The sequence below is a fragment of the Oncorhynchus masou genome, chromosome 29 (genome assembly GCF_036934945.1).
Source record: "Oncorhynchus masou masou isolate Uvic2021 chromosome 29, UVic_Omas_1.1, whole genome shotgun sequence".
Lineage (NCBI taxonomy): Eukaryota > Metazoa > Chordata > Actinopteri > Salmoniformes > Salmonidae > Oncorhynchus > Oncorhynchus masou.
In genome coordinates this window covers 88241563-88264264 of record NC_088240.1, presented here as the reverse complement: position 1 = coordinate 88264264, position 22702 = coordinate 88241563, and the positions used below count along the sequence as shown (strand labels likewise).

The 22702-nt window shown below is 45.4% G+C and overlaps 1 protein-coding gene across 1 annotated transcript in view; it reads right to left on the bottom strand.

The window, feature by feature from the left end:
• Positions 1–569: 569 nt before the first annotated feature.
• LOC135520921 (rap guanine nucleotide exchange factor 5-like) overlaps positions 570–22702 on the bottom strand; it is an 82336-nt gene continuing 60203 nt past the window's right edge. The window contains 13 exon segments of the mRNA XM_064946770.1: positions 570–939; positions 1012–2026; positions 3297–3351; positions 3503–3567; positions 5697–5784; positions 6206–6256; positions 11837–11927; positions 12220–12398; positions 12621–12743; positions 12988–13085; positions 18568–18717; positions 19331–19409; positions 20863–20893. Coding sequence (XP_064802842.1) covers positions 1908–2026; positions 3297–3351; positions 3503–3567; positions 5697–5784; positions 6206–6256; positions 11837–11927; positions 12220–12398; positions 12621–12743; positions 12988–13085; positions 18568–18717; positions 19331–19409; positions 20863–20893 — 1129 coding nt within the window. The 3' untranslated portion in view covers positions 570–939; positions 1012–1907.

The following is a 22702-nucleotide window of genomic DNA, read 5'->3' as shown; positions in this document are numbered from 1 at the left end:
ACATTATCTATAGCTGTAACAAAACCCTTCTGCTGTTGAGGATGGTTTATTACATGATCTATAACTGTAACATAACCCTTCTACTGTTGAGGATGGTTTATTACATTATCTATAGCTGTAACAAAACCCTTCTACTGTTGAGGATGGTTTATTACATTATCTATAGCTGTAACAAAACCCTTCTGCTGTGAGGAAGGTTTTATTACCTCACACTTTACTCAGAAATATTTTGAATTATCTTTTTTTTCAGTATTTGGAAGTGACATTTATGCAACACACACACACACACACACACACACACAATCTGTAACTGTAACATAACCCTTCTACTGGTGAGGATGGTTTATTACATGATCTGTAACTGTAACAAAACCCTTCTACTGTTGAGGTTGGTTTAATACATTATCTATAGCTGTAACAAAACCCTTCTACTGTTGAGGATGGTTTATTACATTATCTATAACTGTAACATAACCCTTCTACTGGTGAGGATGGTTTATTACATTATCTATAACTGTAACATAACCATTCTGCTGTTGATGGTTTATTACATTATCTATAGCTTCAATATTGTTGTTTAAATCCATTTAGCTTAACAGCAGTCCAGTGTGTGGTGGTCATGCACTGGAGGTCTGTCAAGTGTAGTGTCCTGGTGTTCAAGTCCCCAGAAGGTTGATGCTTTCATTCATTGTGTAGATAGATAATCAGGGAGTGGTCACCTGTTTGGAAGCAGATAACAACAACCTGAAGCTATCAATACAGAGTGACTGAAGCAGGGTCCATATTCATAAAGAGTCTCAGAGTAGGATCACTGGTGTAGTGGAGGGTAAACGCAATGTACCCACATTTTTGGGGGAGGGCCCCAGCAATGTACCCACATTTTTGGCGGAGGGCCCCAGCAATGTACCCACATTTTTGGGGAGGGCCCCAGCAATTTACCTGAAGCAGGGTCCATATTCATAAAGAGTCTCACATTGTACCCACATTTTGGGGAGGGCCCCAGCAATGTACCCACATTTCTGGGGGAGGGCCCCAGCAATGTACCCACATTTTTGGGGAGGGCCCCAGCAATTTACCCACATTTCTGGGGGAGGGCCCCAGCAATGTACCCACATTTTTGGGGAGGGCCCCAGCAATTTACCCACATTTCTGGGGGAGGGCCCCAGCAATGTACCCACCTTTTTTGGGGGATGGCCCCAACGATGTACCCACCTTTTTTGGGGGAGGGCCCCAACAATGTACCCACCTTTTTTGGGGGATGGCCCCAATGATGTACCCACCTTTTTTGGGGGGAGGGCCCCAACAATGTACCCACATTTTGCAGAAAAATACATTGAAAGAATAGGAAGCGTTACTTTTTTCACTGCGACCAGCACTCCAAGTTTATCCACCTATTTATCTACCAGGACATCACTGAGTAGGAGTGCTGATCTAGGTCCCTGTCCATTCATTATGATCCAAAAGGCTAAACAAATCCTAGATCAGCACTCCTACTCTGGGATCCTTTGATCAATACAGGTCCAGATCTATTTGTTAAACTGAGAAGCTCTTTGGTTACCTCTGCTCCATCGTTGCTCAGTATTCCAGTATGCCTTTTGGCGCCATCTAGTGGTTGACCAGCGCCACACAGTCATCTCTCTGTCAGCTCTAGCCAACCCTATCCCTCTGGCTTTTGTTCCAGTCCTGCATTAACCCACCTAATTCAACTCATCAAAGTCCTGCTGTGTAAGCAGCTGATTAATGTGTGTGTGTGTGTGTGTGTTAGAGCTGGGCTCTGTAGAGTGGCCAACCCATGTTTCTCTATGAGTCCTGAGGGGTGTTTCCAGAGACTAGTTGGTACCCTTCTCCTTGGTGGTCTGACTTCGAGGGGTGGAGGGAGGCAGGCTCAGAGAGTGTATGTGGTCTATCTACACACGGGGTTCCAGTCTGTGGGACAGTTCAAACAGAGTCTGCTGATTGTCAATGACGTGAAGGTAGTCGACATAGGCCTGCACCTCCGGACTGCTCTTCTGGGGCATCCCGTTCCCTAGGAGGTAAACCACACAGTAAATACACACACACACACACACACACACACACACACACACACACACACACACACACACACACACACACACACACACACACTGAGCATTATCCATGACAGAACACACACACACACACACACACACACACACATTAATGACTCAACAATTTACATGGTAACATATAATGTTGTTATTGATACACTGAGCATTATCCATGACAGAAGATAGTTGTTGGTACACAGTCTTCATTATTGTGAGTGGCTGTGTAGCGTAGGGGGTTCTCAGCATTAATGACTCAATCAATTTACTATAGTAACATATAATGTTGTTATTGATAAACTGATGATCTAATTGGATACTGTTATTCTGCTGACTCCTGTAGCTGAGTCATCTTTACTGTACAACAACTGTAGAAAGTCAACACTGTGACCTGTCTACTGTTTTATAGTGGATGACTGTAGAAAGTCAACACTGTGACCTGTCTACTGTGTTATAGTGGCTGACTGTAGAAAGTCAACACTGTGACCTGTCTACTGTGTTATAGTGGCTGACTGTAGAAAGTCAACACTGTGACCTGTCTACTGTTTTATAGTGGCTGACTGTAGAAAGTCAACACTGTGACCTGTCTACTGTGTTATAGTGGCTGACTGTAGAAAGTCAACACTGTGACCTGTCTACTGTTTTATAGTGGCTGACTGTAGAAAGTCAACACTGTGACCTGTCTACTGTGTTATAGTGGCTGACTGTATAAAGTCAACACTGTGACCTGTCTACTGCTTTATAGTGGATGACTGTAGAAAGTCAACACTGTGACCTGTCTACTGTGTTATAGTGGCTGACTGTAGAAAGTCAACACTGTGACCTGTCTACTGTGTTATAGTGGCTGACTGTAGAAAGTCAACACTGTGACCTGTCTACTGTGTTATAGTGGCTGACTGTAGAAAGTCAACACTGTGACCTGTCTACTGTTTTATAGTGGATGACTGTAGAAAGTCAACACTGTGACCTGTCTACTGCTTTATAGTGGATGACTGTAGAAAGTCAACACTGTGACCTGTCTACTGTGTTATAGTGGCTGACTGTAGAAAGTCAACACTGTGACCTGTCTACTGTGTTATAGTGGCTGACTGTAGAAAGTCAACACTGTGACCTGTCTACTGCGTGTAAGTAATGACATGAGTATGGAGGTTCAAGGATAGCTCATCAAAGTGGATGGTCATTGCTGATCTAAGACTGTGTGAGAGTAACACACACACACACTTCACCTACCCATGTGATCCTCCTGACAGTGTCTGATGAGACGCACCGTGTCGGCTATCATGTGCTGCAAGAGGAGATGGACACCATACACATCAAATACACATCCATCACATATTTTACATGACCTGGTTTCTGCGTTATAGACTGTCTATAGTTGAAGAAACACTGGGTACACTGACATGTTCAACCCATTCCGTCATACTGGAGCGACTTACCAGCTTTTCAAAATTCACCAGGTTATCGAGAAATGTTTTGTTGCCCTCGTGAATGAAAGTGATATCTAAGAGAAAGGGAACAATGTAGCAGAGTTCAAATATTGAGTGCTAGTTCGTCGATCCTGATTCAATATTTCTGTCTGCATTTCAGATCACTGCAGTGTTCAGGAGGCAGTGATGACAGTAACATTACAGACCACTGCAGGGTTCAGGAGGCAGTGATGACAGTAACATTACAGACCACTGCAGGGTTCAGGAGGCAGTGATGACAGTAACATTACAGACCACTGCAGGGTTCAGGAGGCAGTGATGACAGTAACATTACAGACCACTGCAGGGTTCAGGAGGCAGTGATGACATTAACATTCCAGACCACTGCAGGGTTTAGGAGGCAGTGATGACAGTAACATTACAGACCACTGCAGGGTTCAGGAGGCAGTGATGACAGTAACATTACAGACCACTGCAGGGTTCAGGAGGCAGTGATGACAGTAACATTACAGACCACTGCAGGGTTCAGGAGGCAGTGATGACAGTAACATTACAGACCACTGCAGGGTTCAGGAGGCAGTGATGACAGTAACATTACAGACCACTGCAGGGTTCAGGAGGCAGTGATGACAGTAACATTACAGACCACTGCAGTGTTCAGGAGGCAGTGATGACAGTAACATTACAGACCACTGCAGGGTTCAGGAGGCAGTGATGACAGTAACATTACAGACCACTGCAGGGTTCAGGAGGCAGTGATGACAGTAACATTACAGACCACTGCAGGGTTCAGAAGGCAGTGATGACAGTAACATTACAGACCACTGCAGGGTTCAGGAGGCAGTGATGACAGTAACATTACAGACCACTGCAGGGTTCAGGAGGCAGTGATGACAGTAAGATTACAGACCACTGCAGTGTTCAGGAGGCAGTGATGACAGTAAGATTACAGACCACTGCAGGGTTCAGGAGGCAGTGATGACAGTAACATTACAGACCACTGCAGGGTTCAGAAGGCAGTGATGACAGTAAGATTACAGACCACTGCAGGGTTCAGGAGGCAGTGATGACAGTAACATTACAGACCACTGCAGGGTTCAGGAGGCAGTGATGACAGTAAGATTACAGACCACTGCAGGGTTCAGCAGGCAGTGATGACAGTAACATTACAGACCACTGCAGGGTTCAGAAGGCAGTGATGACAGTAAGATTACAGACCACTGCAGGGTTCAGGAGGCAGTGATGACAGTAACATTACAGACCACTGCAGGGTTCAGAAGGCAGTGATGACAGTAAGATTACAGACCACTGCAGGGTTCAGGAGGCAGTGATGACTGTAACATTACAGACCACTGCAGGGTTCAGGAGGCAGTGATGCCAGTAAGATTACAGACCACTGCAGGGTTCAGAAGGCAGTGATGACAGTAACATTACAGACCACTGCAGGGTTCAGAAGGCAGTGATGACAGTAACATTACAGACCACTGCAGGGTTCAGGAGACAGTGATGACAGTAACATTACAGACCACTGCAGTGTTCAGGAAGCATAGATGACAGTAACATTACAGACCACTGCAGTGTTCAGGAGGCAGTGATGACAGTAAGATTACAGACCACTGCAGGGTTCAGAAGGCAGTGATGACAGTAAGATTACAGACCACTGCAGGGTTCAGGAGGCAGTGATGACAGTAACATTACAGACCACTGCAGGGTTCAGGAGGCAGTGATGACAGTAACATTACAGACCACTGCAGTGTTCAGGAGGCAGTGATGACAGTAAGATTACAGACCACTGCAGGGTTCAGAAGGCAGTGATGACAGTAAGATTACAGACCACTGCAGGGTTCAGGAGGCAGTGATGACAGTAACATTACAGACCACTGCAGTGTTCAGGAGGCAGTGATGACAGTAACATTACAGACCACTGCAGGGTTCAGGAGGCAGTGATGACAGTAACATTACAGACCACTGCAGGGTTCAGGAGGCAGTGATGACAGTAACATTACAGACCACTGCAGGGTTCAGGAGGCAGTGATGACAGTGAGATTACAGACCACTGCAGTGTTCAGGAGGCAGTGATGACAGTAACATTACAGACCACTGCAGGGTTCAGGAGGCAGTGATGACAGTAACATTACAGACCACTGCAGGGTTCAGGAGGCAGTGATGCCAGTAACATGCAGTGTTTTCTGAGTCTAGGCACCTTTCAGTATCAGAGGAAGGAAAGGGATGTTGGGCGTCTTGGTCTTCTTGAAAGCGTCCCTGTAGGCTTTGTGGTTGAGAGAGGGGTCCTGTGAAGACATGTTGAGACAGATGTGATGTGTGACGCTTGTCTTTGGGGAGAAACGTGGTCCTCTGCATCCCAAATGCCAACATATTCCCTATATAGTGAATACTTATGACCAGGGCCCATATGGATCAGGTCAAAAGGAGTGCACTATGTAAGGCATAGGGTGCCTTTTGGGACTCGAACATGTGCACTGCAGAAGCCCTCACAACCCCTAACATCTGTTACTATGTCCCAAGATGACCAGACCTAGTGATAATTAATAAAGCCTCCTGCTTTTATTAACTCAACAGTGAAAACATGTAGCCTATTTAATGACCAGATGACCCAATATGTTCCTAGTACTAAACGTACAGCACATAGTTCCATATATAGTCCCATTCATTATTACAAGATCTCTACACAATAAAACATCATGAACTTACTGTCAACATCTCCAGTTCCAAAAACAGCTTTTTGAATTTTCCTGGAACTTTCTGATGGAAAGAAAAACAGGTTGAGTTGCCACAACATTTACTGGGTCGACTCAGACCTCCTCCTTGTCCTGTGAAACTGTGTGCACACCCTCCTCCCTCATACAATATTATTACCACCAGAAATTACAATCCCTGTCGCGACCCTGTGTTTATAACCGTGGATATCGACTTTGCTACTTCAGCATGGTTTCGTGGTACAGTTGATGCCATGCAGGGATACGGGCCAGAAAGCTTAGGGTTCGTGGTACAGTTGATGCCATGCAGGGATACGGGCCAGAAGGCTTAGGGTTCGTGGTACAGTTGATGCTATGCAGGGATACGGGCCAGAAGGCTTAGGGTTCGTGGTACAGTTGATGCTATGCAGGGATACGGGCCAGAAGGCTTAGGGTTCGTGGTACAGTTGATGCCATGCAGGGATACGGGCCAGAAGGCTTAAGGTTCGTGGTACAGTTGATGCCACGCAGGGATACGGGCCAGAAGGCTTAAGGTTCGTGGTACAGTTGATGCTATGCAGGGATACGGGCCAGAAGGCTTAGGGTTCGTGGTACAGTTGATGCCATGCAGGGATACGGGCCAGAAGGCTTAGGGTTCGTGGTACAGTTGATGCCACGCAGGGATACGGGCCAGAAGGCTTAGGGTTCGTGGTACAGTTGATGCCACGCAGGGATACGGGCCAGAAGGCTTAGGGTTCGTGATACAGTTGATGCCACGCAAGGCTACGCGCCAGAAGGTTTAGGGTTCGTGGTACAGTTGAAGCCACGCAGGGATACGGGCCAGAAGGTTTAGGGTTCGTGGTACAGTTGATGCCACGCAGGGATACGGGCCAGAAGGTTTAGGGTTCGTGGTACAGTTGATGCCACGCAGGGATACGGGCCAGAAGGTTTAGGATTCGTGGTAGAGTTGATGCTATGCAGGGATACGGGCCAGAAGGTTTAGGGTTCGTGGTACAGTTGATGCTATGCAGGGCTACGGGCCAGAAGGTTTAGGGTTTGTGGCACAGTCGATGCCAAGCAGGGATACGGGCCAGAAGGTTGAAGGTTCGTCGACCACCAAGGATGAGCTCTCTCTCCCTGCTTGTCTCATTACACTACAATCAGAGCTGGCAGCAGACAATGATCAGCCAAGGGGAAATCAGATTTCTAACAGTTTGATGCTATATTTATAATTATATAAAATATTTGCAATGAGTTTTCCACCAGTGGAGGCTGCTGAGGGGAGGACGGCTCATAACAATGGCCAGGAACAGAGGAAATGGAACGTTGTCAAACACATGGAAATCATGCATCTGATACCATCCCACTGATTCTGCTCCAGCCATTACCACCAGCCCGTCCTCCACAATTATGGTGCCACCAGCCTCCTGTGTTTTCCACCAACAGGTTTCTGTGCCAATGCACCACACACAACCAATATGAAATGCATAAGTGCATACTGCTTACTGACTGAGCTTTTATCATCATGGATTGTGTTTTCAACTCCACAATCAAGTAGAGAATGTCTATCTGACAGAGAATACATCCCCCCTACCTTGTAGACTTACTCAGTATTGAAGGCTTGGCCTCGCAAACTTTATGCTGTTTTGTAACAGATGTCTCTTTCCATTGATGAATGGCCGTTGCACAGTTAAGATGCTGGAACTACACTGAGTGTACAAAACAATAGGAACTGCCCTTCCCATGATATAGACTGACCAGGTGAATCCAGGGGAAAGTTATGATCCCTTATTGATGTCATTTGTTAAATCCACTTCAATCAGAGTAGATGAAGGGGAGGAGACGGGTTAAAGAAGGATTTTTAAGCCATGAGACAATTGAGACATGGATTGTGTATGTGTTCCATTCAGAGGGTCAATGGGCAAGACAAAATATATTTAAGTGCCTTTGAACAGGGTATGGTAGTAGGTGCTAGGCACACCAGTTTGTGTGTCAAGAACTGCAATGCTTCTGGGTTTTCACAATCAACAGTTTCCTGTGTGTTTCAAGAATGGTCCACCATCCAAAGGACATCCAGCCAACTTGACAACTGTGGGAAGCATTGGAGTCAACATGGGCCAGCATCCCTGTGGAACGCTTTTAACACCTTGTAGAGTCCATGCCTCTACGAATTGAGTCTGTTCTGAGGGCAAAATGGGGTGCAACCCAATACTAGGAAGGTGTTCCTAATGTTTTGTCCACTGGGTGTACGGTGGAGTGGATGGATGTGAGCAGGTAGCCTACAGGAGACTTTTGAAGTCTCGTTTTCAGACTGGAACATTACGACTATATTTAGGTGTTAGCTTCTAGGTCTAGAAATAGATGGGAAAGGAGGCAGAACGCGTGTTCAGTTTCCCTGAATAACTGGGCCTGCTGGGAGCACAGGCCTACGAGAACAAGACTTAGGAGAATGATGATCAGCATCAGAAGTCAAGATCCAGCCAGACTGGCCTGCTACTGTGCCTTTTCTAGAATCTGTCCAGAGTAGACCCACAACTGATCCATGGGAATGAAACATTCAAATAACACAGCTTTTGCGCCATTATTCAAATGGCATTTTCACTGCAGTTTACAGCCTAGAGTAGATCTGTACTCAATTGAAAACAGTGATGCAACTTTTCATTGCATTATGGTGTAGTAGGGTCCAATAATATAGGTATTATAACCGTATTGTCCCTAAACAAGCTTATTGCGCCACATCTTTCATGTCTTCACTGTTCTTTCATGAAGTTCATGCCTCTCAGCTAATCTTCTATTGAGTGGATTTATATTGAACATTGGGTGCAGATTTGAATGATTTTATGTGAGGTATTATTGCTAGTTAGCATTTTGCAGATCTGGAAAAACATCCACCCACGCTACTGTCACTATGAATAGAGGGCAGGTTAGACAGCAGAGTGGTAGACTATATATGATTAATCTACTACTGTAGTCACTATGAATAGAGGGCAGGTTAGACAGCAGAGTGGTAGACTATATATGATTCATCTACTACTGTAGTCACTATGAATAGAGGGCAGGTTCGACAGCAGAGTGGTAGACTATATATGATTCATCTACTACTATAGACACTATGAATAGAGGGAAGGTTAGACAGCAGATTGGTAGACTATATATGATTCATCTACTACTATAGACACTATGAATAGAGGGAAGGTTAGACAGCAGAGTGGTAGACTATATATGATTCATCTACTACTGTAGTCACTATGAATAGAGGGCAGGTTCGACAGCAGAGTGGTAGACTATATATGATTAATCTACTACTGTAGTCACTATGAATAGAGGGCAGGTTAGACAGCAGAGTGGTAGACTATATATGATTCATCTACTACTATAGTCACTATGAATAGAGGGCAGGTTAGACAGCAGAGTGGTAGACTATATATGATTCATCTACTACTATAGTCACTATGAATAGAGGGCAGGTTAGACAGCAGAGTGGTAGACTATATATATATGATTCATCTACTACTATAGACACTATGAATAGAGGGCAGGTTAGACAGTTGAGTGTTAGACTACATTGGCCTATGGTTTAGTAAACATCTTGATTTAGGAGAGGTGCATGCAAGCAGATGAGGAAACATGGCTATATGGAAAACATATAATAAAACCTACAAAATGGTGAATGGAAATCAGGGAAAAAAACTCACTACCCTCCTCTGTGCCCAATAAAAACACACTACCCTCCCCTCTGCCCAATAAAAACACACTACCCTCCCCTCTGCCCAATAAAAACACACTACCCTCCCCTCTGCCCAATAAAAACACACTACCCTCCCCTCTGCCCAATAAAAACACACTACCCTCCCCTCTGCCCAATAAAAACACACTACCCTCCCCTCTGCCCAATAAAAAACACACTACCCTCCCCTCTGCCCAATAAAAACACACTACCCTCCCCTCTGCCCAATAAAAACACACTACCCTCCCTCTGCCCAATAAAAACACACTACCCTCCCCTGTGCCCAATAAAAACACACTACCCTCCCCTCTGCCCAATAAAAACACACTACCCTCCCTCTGCCCAATAAAAACACACTACCCAGAGTGCCCAATAAAAACACACTACCCTCCCCTCTGCCCAATAAAAAGACACTACCCTCCCCTCTGCCCAATAAAAACACACTAGACCCTCTGCCCAATAAAAACACACTACCCTCCCCTCTGCCCAATAAAAACACACTACCCTCCCCTCTGCCCAATAAAAACACACTACCCTCCTCTGTGCCCAATAAAAACTCACTACCCTCCTCTGTGCCCAATAAAAACACACTACCCTCCTCTGTGCCCAATAAAAACACACTACCCTCCTCTGTGCCCAATAAAAACACACTACCCTCCTCTTTGCCCAATAAAAACACACTACCCTCCCCTCTGCCCAATAAAAACACACTACCCTCCCCTCTGCCCAATAAAAACACACTACCCTCCCCTCTGCCCAATAAAAACACACTACCCTCCCCTCTGCCCAATAAAAACACACTACCCTCCCCTCTGCCCAATAAAAACACACTACCCTCCTCTGTGCCCAATAAAAACACACTACCCTCCCCTCTGCCCAATAAAAACACACTACCCTACCCTCTGCCCAATAAAAACACACTACCCTTCTATCTGCCCAATAAAAACACACTACCCTCCCCTGTGCCCAATAAAAACACACTACCCTCCCCTCTGCCCAATAAAAACACACTTCCCTCCCCTGTGCCCAATAAAAACACACTACCCTCCCCTCTGCCCAATAAAAACACACTACCCTCCCCTGTGCCCAATAAAAACACACTACCCTCCCCTCTGCCCAATAAAAACACACTACCCTCCCCTCTGCCCAATAAAAACACACTACCCTCTCCTCTGCCCAATAAAAACACACTACCCTCCTATCTGCCCAATAAAAACACACTACCCTCCCCTGTGCCCAATAAAAACACACTACCCTCCCCTGTGCCCAATAAAAACACACTACCCTCCCCTGTGCCCAATAAAAACACACTACCCTCCCCTGTGCCCAATAAAAACACACTACCCTCCCCTGTGCCCAATAAAAACACACTACCCTCCCCTGTGCCCAATAAAAACACACTACCCTCCCTGTGCCCAATAAAAACACACTACCCTCCCCTGTGCCCAATAAAAACACACTACCCTCCCCTGTGCCCAATAAAAACACACTACCCTCCCCTCTGCCCAATAAAAACACACTACCCTCCTCTGTGCCCAATAAAAAGACACTACCCTCCCCTCTGCCCAATAAAAACACACTACCCTCCCCTCTGCCCAATAAAAACACACTACCCTCCCCTCTGCCCAATAAAAAGACACTACCCTCCCCTCTGCCCAATAAAAACACACTTCCCTCCCCTCTGCCCAATAAAAACACCCTTCCCTCCCCTCTGCCCAATAGAAACACACTTCCCTCCCCTGTGCCAAATAAATCTAAAATAAAATAATCCTCAAAGCAACAACAAAACTCTCTCCTATTTTGATCTAACCAGTACATTTCAAACTGTCCCTTGGCAAAAGACAATCAAGACCAGTTTATCTGAAAAGCTTAAAAGACATCCCATCACAAATAGTCACATACAGAAGCAGACAAACTGACCTCCCAGGTCTGACTGAGGCGGCTAACTGCTGCGGTGTTCAGACCCATAACGATGGCAAAGAAAGAGTTGAGGTTCCTCTGGGCTTTACAGCTGAGGAAATAAAGAGTGACATACTGTTAACACCAGCTTCATACAGTGATGATACAGAAATACAAACTGTAATTCCTCACTAAACCACAGGAGGGGGCATCCTGTCCATGCAGACCTCACTATAATAGTGTTGTGCAGAGTTCTGTAGTTGAAGTATTGGGCCCGTAGTGAAATGGACCAATCATACTGCTCTACTTCTGTAGAAGAAGACATCACATTTTGAGGATGTAACAACTCTGCTCTAAATGTTGGAGCCCACTATGTTGTGGTCAGAGAAGAGAAGAGAGCTCACTGGGCAGCGATTTTGATGAACTTCTTGATGAGCTGGACTCTGTTGCAGAGCGTAGGACACATCAGGACTTCTGTCATCACCCACAGCTGTACCTCATTGCAGCGCTGCAGCAGCAGCTCCAGCGCCACCGTGTGGCCACCGCTGACATGACGGCTGAACGTGAAGTACACCAGCTCTTGCTGTAGTGGAGAGAGACAGGACAGGACACGGGTGAGCTTGTAGAAAGCTTTGAGTCACTAATATCTGTAACTGTGTCCTAAATGGCACCCTATTCCCTTTATAGTGCACTACTTTTGACCAGAGCTCTATGGGACCTGGTAAAAAGGTGCACTATAGTGAATCGGGTGCCAACTGGGACGCATGCATAGTGTAGGTGATGGACAAAAGATGATGTCACGGACCTCATGTATTGAGTTGAAGACACTCCAGTCAAAGTTTGTAAGGGTGACAGCCACGTCCCATGTGTTCATACTCAGCATGCGAGCTGACCTCTGTTGTAGCTCTGCGTTGTCTGTGAACGGGCTCTGAGAGGAGGAAGGAATATGTTATGTTCTGTTGGGGCATGTAAAAACATGTTATTTTCTGGTGTGATATGACCCTGTGGGATATAGGCTGGAAGCATATCCAGTAGGAATCAGGAATATAATGTGATAAACCAAATGCAGAAGTAGCTTGATAGGAGGCCTGAGGACTGTCACCTCTGCTAGATTCATTCACATTGTAGCCTGCTGAGGAACTGCATTGAAGTGGACTCATTGTGATTCCTACCATGACTTCACTCAGGTCCTTTCTGCACACGTGCAGCCTCCCCACTGCTGTCAGCGAATCAGAGTAGAGCCTGTCCTGAGGCTTCAGGAGGAGTTTCTCTGGAGAGAGGAAGCATCACACACAGCACAGCCATTATAAATATGTCAGCCAGCGTGACACCTGCTATCTGGGGTAGATAAGTGTCCCAGTGCCGGGTTGGTTCTGTTCTCCTGTAGTCAGTCAGTGTAGGGTTGGTTCTGTTCTACTGTAGTCAGTCAGTGTAGGGTTGGTTCTGTTCTACTGTAGTCAGTCAGTGTAGGGTTGGTTCTGTTCTACTGTAGTCAGTCAGTGTAGGGTTGGTTCTGTTCTACTGTAGTCAGTCAGTGTAGGGTTGGTTCTGTTCTACAGTAGTCAGTCAGTGTAGGGTTGGTTCTGTTCTACTGTAGTCAGTCAGTGTAGGGTTGGTTCTGTTCTACAGTAGTCAGTCAGTGTAGGGTTGGTTCTGTTCTACTGTAGTCAGTCAGTGTAGGGTTGGTTCTGTTCTACTGTAGTCAGTCAGTGTAGGGTTGGTTCTGTTCTACAGTAGTCAGTCAGTGTAGGGTTGGTTCTGTTCTACTGTAGTCAGTCAGTGTAGGGTTGGTTCTGTTCTACTGTAGTCAGTCAGTGTAGGGTTGGTTCTGTTCTACAGTAGTCAGTCAGTGTAGGGTTGGTTCTGTTCTGCAGTAGTCAGTCAGTGTAGGGTTGGTTCTGTTCTACTGTAGTCAGTCAGTGTAGGGTTGGTTCTGTTCTACAGTAGTCAGTCAGTGTAGGGTTGGTTCTGTTCTACAGTAGTCAGTCAGTGTAGGGTTGGTTCTGTTCTACTGTAGTCAGTCAGTGTAGGGTTGGTTCTGTTCTACTGTAGTCAGTCAGTGTAGGGTTGGTTCTGTTCTACAGTAGTCAGTCAGTGTAGGGTTGGTTCTGTTCTACAGTAGTCAGTCAGTGTAGGGTTGGTTCTGTTCTACTGTAGTCAGTCAGTGTAGGGTTGGTTCTGTTCTACATGTGTCAGTCAGTGTAGGGTTGGTTCTGTTCTACAGTAGTCAGTCAGTGTAGGGTTGGTTCTGTTCTACTGTAGTCAGTGTAGGGTTGGTTCTGTTCTACTGTAGTCAGTCAGTGTAGGGTTGGTTCTGTTCTACTGTAGTCAGTGTAGGGTTGGTTCTGTTCTACTGTAGTCAGTGTAGGGTTGGTTCTGTTCTACTGTAGTCAGTCAGTGTAGGGTTGGTTCTGTTTTCTGTTCTATTGTAGTCAGTGTAGGGTTGGTTCTGTTCTACTGTAGTCAGTCAGTGTAGGGTTGGTTCTGTTCTACTGTAGTCAGTCAGTGTAGGGTTGGTTCTGTTCTACAGTAGTCAGTCAGTGTAGGGTTGGTTCTGTTCTACAGTAGTCAGTCAGTGTAGGGTTGGTTCTGTTCTACAGTAGTCAGTCAGTGTAGGGTTGGTTCTGTTCTACAGTAGTCAGTCAGTGTAGGGTTGGTTCTGTTCTACTGTAGTCAGTCAGTGTAGGGTTGGTTCCGTTCTACAGGAGTCAGTCAGTGTAGGGTTGGTTCTGTTCTACTGTAGTCAGTGTAGGGTTGGTTCTGTTCTACTGTCGTCAGTCAGTGTAGTGTTGGTTCTGTTCTACATGTGTCAGTCAGTGTAGGGTTGGTTCTGTTCTACAGTAGTCAGTCAGTGTAGGGTTGGTTCTGTTCTACTGTAGTCAGTGTAGGGTTGGTTCTGTTCTACTGTAGTCAGTCAGTGTAGGGTTGGTTCTGTTCTACTGTAGTCAGTGTAGGGTTGGTTCTGTTCTACTGTAGTCAGTGTAGGGTTGGTTCTGTTCTACTGTAGTCAGTCAGTGTAGGGTTGGTTCTGTTTTCTGTTCTACTGTAGTCAGTGTAGGGTTGGTTCTGTTCTACTGTAGTCAGTCAGTGTAGGGTTGGTTCTGTTCTACTGTAGTCAGTCAGTGTAGGGTTGGTTCTGTTCTACAGTAGTCAGTCAGTGTAGGGTTGGTTCTTTTCTACAGTAGTCAGTCAGTGTAGGGTTGGTTCTGTTCTACAGTAGTCAGTCAGTGTAGGGTTGGTTCTGTTCTACAGTAGTCAGTCAGTGTAGGGTTGGTTCTGTTCTACTGTAGTCAGTCAGTGTAGGGTTGGTTCTGTTCTACAGGAGTCAGTCAGTGTAGGGTTGGTTCTGTTCTACAGTAGTCAGTCAGTGTAGGGTTGGTTCTGTTCTACTGTAGTCAGTCAGTGTAGGGTTGGTTCTGTTCTACAGTAGTCAGTCAGTGTAGGGTTGGTTCTGTTCTACAGTAGTCAGTCAGTGTAGGGTTGGTTCTGTTCTACAGTAGTCAGTCAGTGTAGGGTTGGTTCTGTTCTACTGTAGTCAGTCAGTGTAGGGTTGGTTCTGTTCTACTGTAGTCAGTCAGTGTAGTGTTGGTTCTGTTCTACAGTAGTCAGTCAGTGTAGGGTTGGTTCTGTTCTACTGTAGTCAGTCAGTGTAGAGTTGGTTCTGTTCTACAGTAGTCAGTCAGTGTAGGGTTGGTTCTGTTCTACTGTAGTCAGTGTAGGGTTGGTTCTGTTCTACTGTAGTCAGTCAGTGTAGGGTTGGTTCTGTTCTACTGTAGTCAGTGTAGGGTTGGTTCTGTTCTACTGTAGTCAGTCAGTGTAGGGTTGGTTCTGTTCTACTGTAGTCAGTGTAGGGTTGGTTCTGTTCTACTGTAGTCAGTCAGTGTAGGGTTGGTTCTGTTCTACTGTAGTCAGTCAGTGTAGGGTTGGTTCTGTTCTACATGTGTCAGTCAGTGTAGGGGGGGTTCTGTTCTACATGAGTCAGTGTAGGGTTGGTTCTGTTCTACTGTAGTCAGTCAGTGTAGGGTTGGTTCTGTTCTACATGTGTCAGTCAGTGTAGAGTTGGTTCTGTTCTACAGTAGTCAGTCAGTGTAGGGTTGGTTCTGTTCTACTGTAGTCAGTGTAGGGTTGGTTCTGTTCTACTGTAGTCAGTGTAGGGTTGGTTCTGTTCTACTGTAGTCAGTCAGTGTAGGGTTGGTTCTGTTCTACAGTAGTCAGTGTAGGGTTGGTTCTGTTCTTCTGTAGTCAGTCAGTGTAGGGTTGGTTCTGTTCTACTGTAGTCAGTCAGTGTAGGGTTGGTTCTGTTCTACATGTGTCAGTCAGTGTAGGGGGGGTTCTGTTCTACATGAGTCAGTGTAGGGTTGGTTCTGTTCTACTGTAGTCAGTCAGTGTAGGGTTGGTTCTGTTCTACATGTGTCAGTCAGTGTAGGGTTGGTTCTGTTCTACATGTGTCAGTCAGTGTAAGGTTGGTTCTGTTCTACTGTAGTCAGTCAGTGTAGGGTTGGTTCTGTTCTACTGTAGTCAGTGTAGGGTTGGTTCTGCTCTACATGTGTCAGTCAGTGTAGGGTTGGTTCTGTTCTACTGTAGTCAGTGTAGGGTTGGTTCTGTTCTACTGTAGTCAGTCAGTGTAGGGTTGGTTCTGTTCTACTGTAGTCAGTCAGTGTAGGGTTTGTTCTGTTCTACATGTGTCAGTCAGTGTAGGGGGGGGTTCTGTTCTACATGAGTCAGTGTAGAGTTGGTGCTGTACTGCATGAACAATCTCTGGTCCATTGCCCGTGTTTCTTGGCCCACGCAAGTCTCTTCTTATTGGTGTATTTTAGTAGTGGTTTGCTTGCAGCAATTCGACCATGAAGGACTGATTCACTCAGTCTCCTCTGAACAGTTGATGTTGAGATGTTTGTTACTTGAACTCTGTGAAGTACTTATTTGGGCTGCAATCTGAGGTGCAGTTAACTCTAATGAACTTATCCTCTGCAGCAGAGTTAACTCGGATTCTTCCTTTCCTGTGTTCCTGTGTGAGACAGTTTCATCATAGCGCTTGATGGTTTTGCGACTGCACTTGAAGAAGCTTTCTTGAAGTTCTTGAAATGTTCCGCATTGACTGACCTAAATGTCTTAAAGTAAGGATGGCTGTCATTTCTCTTTGCTTATTTGAGATGTTCTTGCCATAATATGGACTTGGTATTTTACCAAATAGGACTATCTTCTGTATACCACCCCTACCTTGTCACAACATAACTGATTGGCTCAAACACATTAAGAAGGAAAGACATTCCAGAAATGAACTTTTAACAAGACAACTGTTCATTGGAAGGCATTCCAGGTGACAACCTCATGAACCTGGTTGCTAAGAGTGTGCAGGGCTGTCATCAAGGCAAAGGGTGGTTACTTTGAAGAATCTCAAATACAACATTGCCTGTTCTGATATTTCTTAAGTTTTCTGTATTTTTCTGGATTGTGTGTGTGTGTATTGTTTTGTATTGCTAGTATGTTTTGTATTGCTAGGTACTACTGCACAGTTGGAGCTAGAAACACAAGCATTTCGCTGCACTTGTGGTAACATCTGCAAATCTGTGTATGTGACCAAAAAACGTTTGATTTGATATGATTTCGACAAGTAGGCGGTCAGACAGACAGACCATTGAAACTCTGGTGAATCCATGTGTGTTAAGTTGTGTAGTTACCTCCACGGTAGGTGACAACCAGCAGGACCAGCTCCCCCAGTGTCTTGTGTATGGTTAGGTTAGGGTTAGATTAGATACCTCCACGGTGGGTGACAACCAGCAGGACCAGCTCCCCCAGTGTCTTGTGTATGGTTAGGTTAGGGTTAGATTAGATACCTCCACGGTGGGTGACAACCAGCAGGACCAGCTCCTCCAGTGTCTTGTGTATGGTTAGGTTAGGGTTAGATTAGATACCTCCACGGTAGGTGACAACCAGCAGGACCAGCTCCCCCAGTGTCTTGTGTATGGTTAGGTTAGGGTTAGGTTAGATTAGCAGGACCAGCTCCCCCAGTGTCTTGTGTATGGTTAGGTTAGGGGTGACGGTGGGTGACAACCAGCAGGACCAGCTCCCCCAGTGTCTTGTGTATGGTTAGGTTAGGGTTAGATTAGATACCTCCACGGTAGGTGACAACCAGCAGGACCAGCTCCCCCAGTGTCTTGTGTATGGTTAGGTTAGGGTTAGATTAGATACCTCCACGGTGGGTGACAACCAGCAGGACCAGCTCCCCCAGTGTGTTGTGTATGGTTAGGTTAGGGTTAGATTAGATACCTCCACGGTGGGTGACAACCAGCAGGACCAGCTCCCCCAGTGTCTTGTGTATGGTTAGGTTAGGGTTAGATTAGATACCTCCATGGTAGGTGACAACCAGTGGGACCAGCTCCTCCAGTGTGTTGTGTATGGTTAGGTTAGGGTTAGATTAGATACCTCCATGGTAGGTGACAACCAGCGGGACCAGCTCCTCCAGTGTGTTGTGTATGATCAGGTTAGTGTTAGACTAGATTAGTTACCTCCACGGTAGGTGACAGCCAACAGGACCATTTCCTCCAGTGTGTTGTGTATGGTTAGGTTAGGGTTAGATTAGATACCTCCAGGGAAGGTGACAGTCAGCAGGACCAGCTCCCCCAGTGTGTTGTGTTGTATTAGGTATGGTTAGATTAGATACCTCCAGGGTAGGTGACAGTCAGCAGGACCAGCTCCTCCAGTGTGTTGTGTTGTATTAGGTATGGTTAGGGTAGGGTTAGATTAGATACCTCCAGGGTAGGTGACAGCCAGCAGGACCAGCTCCTCCAGGGGGACATCCAGTCTCTCAGCCACCTCCTGCAGCAGCCCCTGGGCCACAACACTGGCCAGGCTTCTCACACTCAGATATGAGTCCATGCTTACGTACACATGACACAACACTGAGGAGGGAGGGAGAGAGGGAGAGGAAGGAAGGAACCAGAGACAGAGAGAAAGAGAACACTGTTTATCCCATAGAAGTAGAATGAATAGAATGGAGTTGGAACTACTGACCATAGCAATTTGAATGGTCAACTCATGGGTGTTCTCAAATGGCTAACCTGCTACATAAAGTGGTACATGAGGTGATGTGTGTGAAGAGGCTGGACAGACTGAGACTTTTCTGAACAATGAAATCCCCAATGCTTTCATGTTCAATGATGTCATAATTCACATGCATCACCTCATGTACTGACATCATTGAACATGAAAGCATTGAGAATTTCATTGTTCATAAAAGTCTCATTCTGCCCAGCCTCAAGGATTCCCATTGTTACTCTGTCTCCTCACAGTGCTTGCTACCTTAAAAAGAATGGCTCTGAGATGCTCTATACAGAACGTCATCAGCTGACACAAACTGTGGAAACAATGCATTCTGGGAGGAATGTAGGAAGAAGAAATACAAAGACAGGGGTGTTGCATCCCAAATGGCCATAGGGCCCTGCTCAAAAGTGGTGCACTATGTAGGGAATAGGGTTCCATTTGGGACGCAAGCAGATTTTAGGATCGACTCACCTTCCCTGGTCTCCCTTTGTGTTCCTCTGGTCAGGAGCACGTTCTCTTTCAGGCTCAGCTGATGGGAAAGAGCTTTGCTCTAAATGCAGGGACATACAGAGAATTCAGAACACATTCATACTGTGTGAGAAAACATTCTAACTCTTTTGGACTCTTGTGGTTTCTACAGGAAACAAGAGGACAATAGTATTTAATGACACAAACTGTTGCAAATAGGCTATAAGGAAACCTGGCTATTCAAATGTAAACACATCCCTACAACAGGGATCCTCAACTAGATTCAGCCACGGGCCCATTGTTTTCTTGACGGGATGATCAGGGGGCCAGAACATGATTACAAATCATTTGTAGACTGCAAATTGACCGCAAGAAGCCCAAACAGATATAATATTTTACTAAAACATCATTTCAAACCTGGTTTACATTTGTATTCAATCACATAAATGTATTTCTCTCTATTATGCATGGAAACACTTTCTAACAGGTTTACAAAATGAGAAACCAGCTGATTTGCTGGAGTTTTAACTCAGAAAACTTGGGGGCCACATAAAATGGCCCATGGGCCACCAGCTGGGAAACCCTGTCCAACAATGACGCACTTTTACCACAGGAGGTTGGTGACACCTTAATTAGGGAGGATGGGCTCGTGGTAATGGCTGGAGTGGAATAAGTGGAATGGTATCAAGTACAGTGTTAATCTGCTAAATTGTAATTATTTCGCTAATATGGCCTATTTATTGCCTTACCTCCTCACGCCATTTGCACACACTGTATATAGACTTGCTTTTTTTCTATTGTGTTATTGACTGTACACTTGTTTATTCTATGTGTAACTCTTTGTTGTTGTTTGTGTCGCACAGTTTGCTTTATCTTGGCCAGGTCGCAGTTGTAAATGAGAACTTGTTCTCAACTAGCCTACCTGGTTAAATAAAATAAAATAAAATAAAAAATAAAAAACATCCAACACATGGTTTCCATGGTTTCCATGTGTTTGATGCTATTCCATTCGCTGTCCTCCCCTCAGCAGCCCCCTGTGAGTCATATAATATCTCCATTACCTCTCATGTAGTTTGGCCTCTTACCTTTCTGTAGGGTGAATACTAATTGCATGCAGTTTGGCCTCTTACCTTTCTGTGGGGTGAATAGTCATCTCATGTAGTTTGGCCTCTTACATTTCTGTAGGGTGAATACTAATTGCATGCAGTTTGGCCTCTTACCTTTCTGTGGGGTGAATACTAATTGCATGCAGTTTGGCCTCTTACCTTTCTGTGGGGTGAATACTAATTGCATGCAGTTTGGCCTCTTACCTTTCTGTGGGGTGAATACTAATTGCATGCAGTTTGGCCTCTTACCTTTCTGTGGGGTGAATACTAATTGCATGCAGTTTGGCCTCTTACCTTTCTGTGGGGTGAATAGTCATCTCATGTAGTTTGGCCTCTTACCTTTCTGTAGGGTGAATACTAATTGCATGCAGTTTGGCCTCTTACATTTCTGTGGGGTGAATAGTCATCTCATGTAGTTTGGCCTCTTACCTTTCTGTGGGGTGAATACTCCTCCAATGTACTGGAGAGAGAAACAAAATCAAACAATTAGACCATGAGACAAGAACGACCAAAAAAATACACACACTCGTTTTGAACAGTTTCAATCAACTAGTAACCTGGTAGTACTGTGATTTTACATCAATCAACTAGATTAGTCAAGGTTAGGTGACATGAGTCATGGTCCTGATTAAAGGTGCAATATGTAGAAATCGGTCCACCATTTCCTGGTTGCTAACATTCAAATAGTTTCCCCAATTTCAGTTTATGTGACAAAATAAGCGATGTATAGAGAGAGAATGTAGAGAATCATCGTACCATCTAAACCGTTGTGAAATATATTTCAATAACCAAAAATATTGTATTTTCAGCTGTTTGAAGCTGGTGTACGTAACCGAAAGTAAGACGCGAAAACTAATCTCATGAACGGGAAGCATAGAAATGATTTACCACCCCTTAGACTTGCTTTCAATTATAATAACAGATCTATAACTCACATTTCTATGTGAATTTGGTTGGGAGGGAGGAGGTGAGGAGAAGGAAGGGAGGAGGGAGGAGGGTTGACATGGGATGTGTCCCACTCAATGGACACCATGTTCTATATTCTGGGTGTTCTTGGATGTGTGCGTTTGTCAACCAGGAAGGAATCCTCAACGCTATTGGCAATAAGAGAACCAACAGTAGAAATGGAACAACAGGCCTCTCTGTCACAGCTTGTGCTTTCCCAGATATTCTTCCTACGTGTCTCTGAGTTCCTCTCCCTCTGTCTCTGTCCCACATACCCAAACGGGACAACGACACAGCCCCAAACAGGACAACGACACAGCCCCAAACAGGACAACAACACAGCCCAAAACAGGGACAACAACACAGCCCAAAACAGGGACAACAACACAGCTCCAAACAGCACAACAACACAGCCCCAAACTGGACAACAACACAGCCCCAAACTGGAGAACAACATAGCCCCAAACGGGACAACAACACAGCCCCAAACAGCACAACAAAACAGCCCCAAACATCACAATAGCACAGCACCAAACAGCACAACACAGCCCCAAACTGGACAACAACATAGCCCCAAACGGGACAACAACACAGCCCCAAACAGGAAAACAACACAGCCCCAAACAGCACAACAACACAGCCCCAAACAGCACAACAACACAGCCCCAAACATCACAATAACACAGCCCCAAACAGCACAACACAGCCCCAAACTGGACAACAACATAGCCCCAAACGGGACAACAACACAGCCCCAAACAGCACAACAAAACAGCCCCAAACAGGAAAACAACACAGCCCCTAACAGCACAACAACACAGCCCCAAACAGCACAACAACATAGCCCAAAACAGTACAACAACGCAGCCCAAAACAGTACAACAACGCAGACCCAAACAGTACAACAACGCAGCCCCAAACAGTACAACAAACGCAGCCCCAAACAGTACAACACACTCCCCAAACAGTACAACAACACACTCACCAAACAGTACAACAACACAACCCCTTTACAGGCCAATAGGGAGTAGGGTGATAGGCCTATAGGGCTTTGGTCAAAATTAGTGCACTATACAGGGAAAAGGGTGCAATTTGACATGCACACAAAGTCACATTTCCTGTTTACCAGTTACATGTTCAGAATACACACTTAGGAGAAATAATCCACGCATACATTACACATAAATACACTATATATACAAAAGTATGTGGACACCCCTTGAAATTAGTGCATTCAGCTATTTCAGCCACACCTGTTGCTGACAAGTGTACACAACTGAGCACACAGCCATTTCCATAGACAAACATTGGCAGTAGAAATACC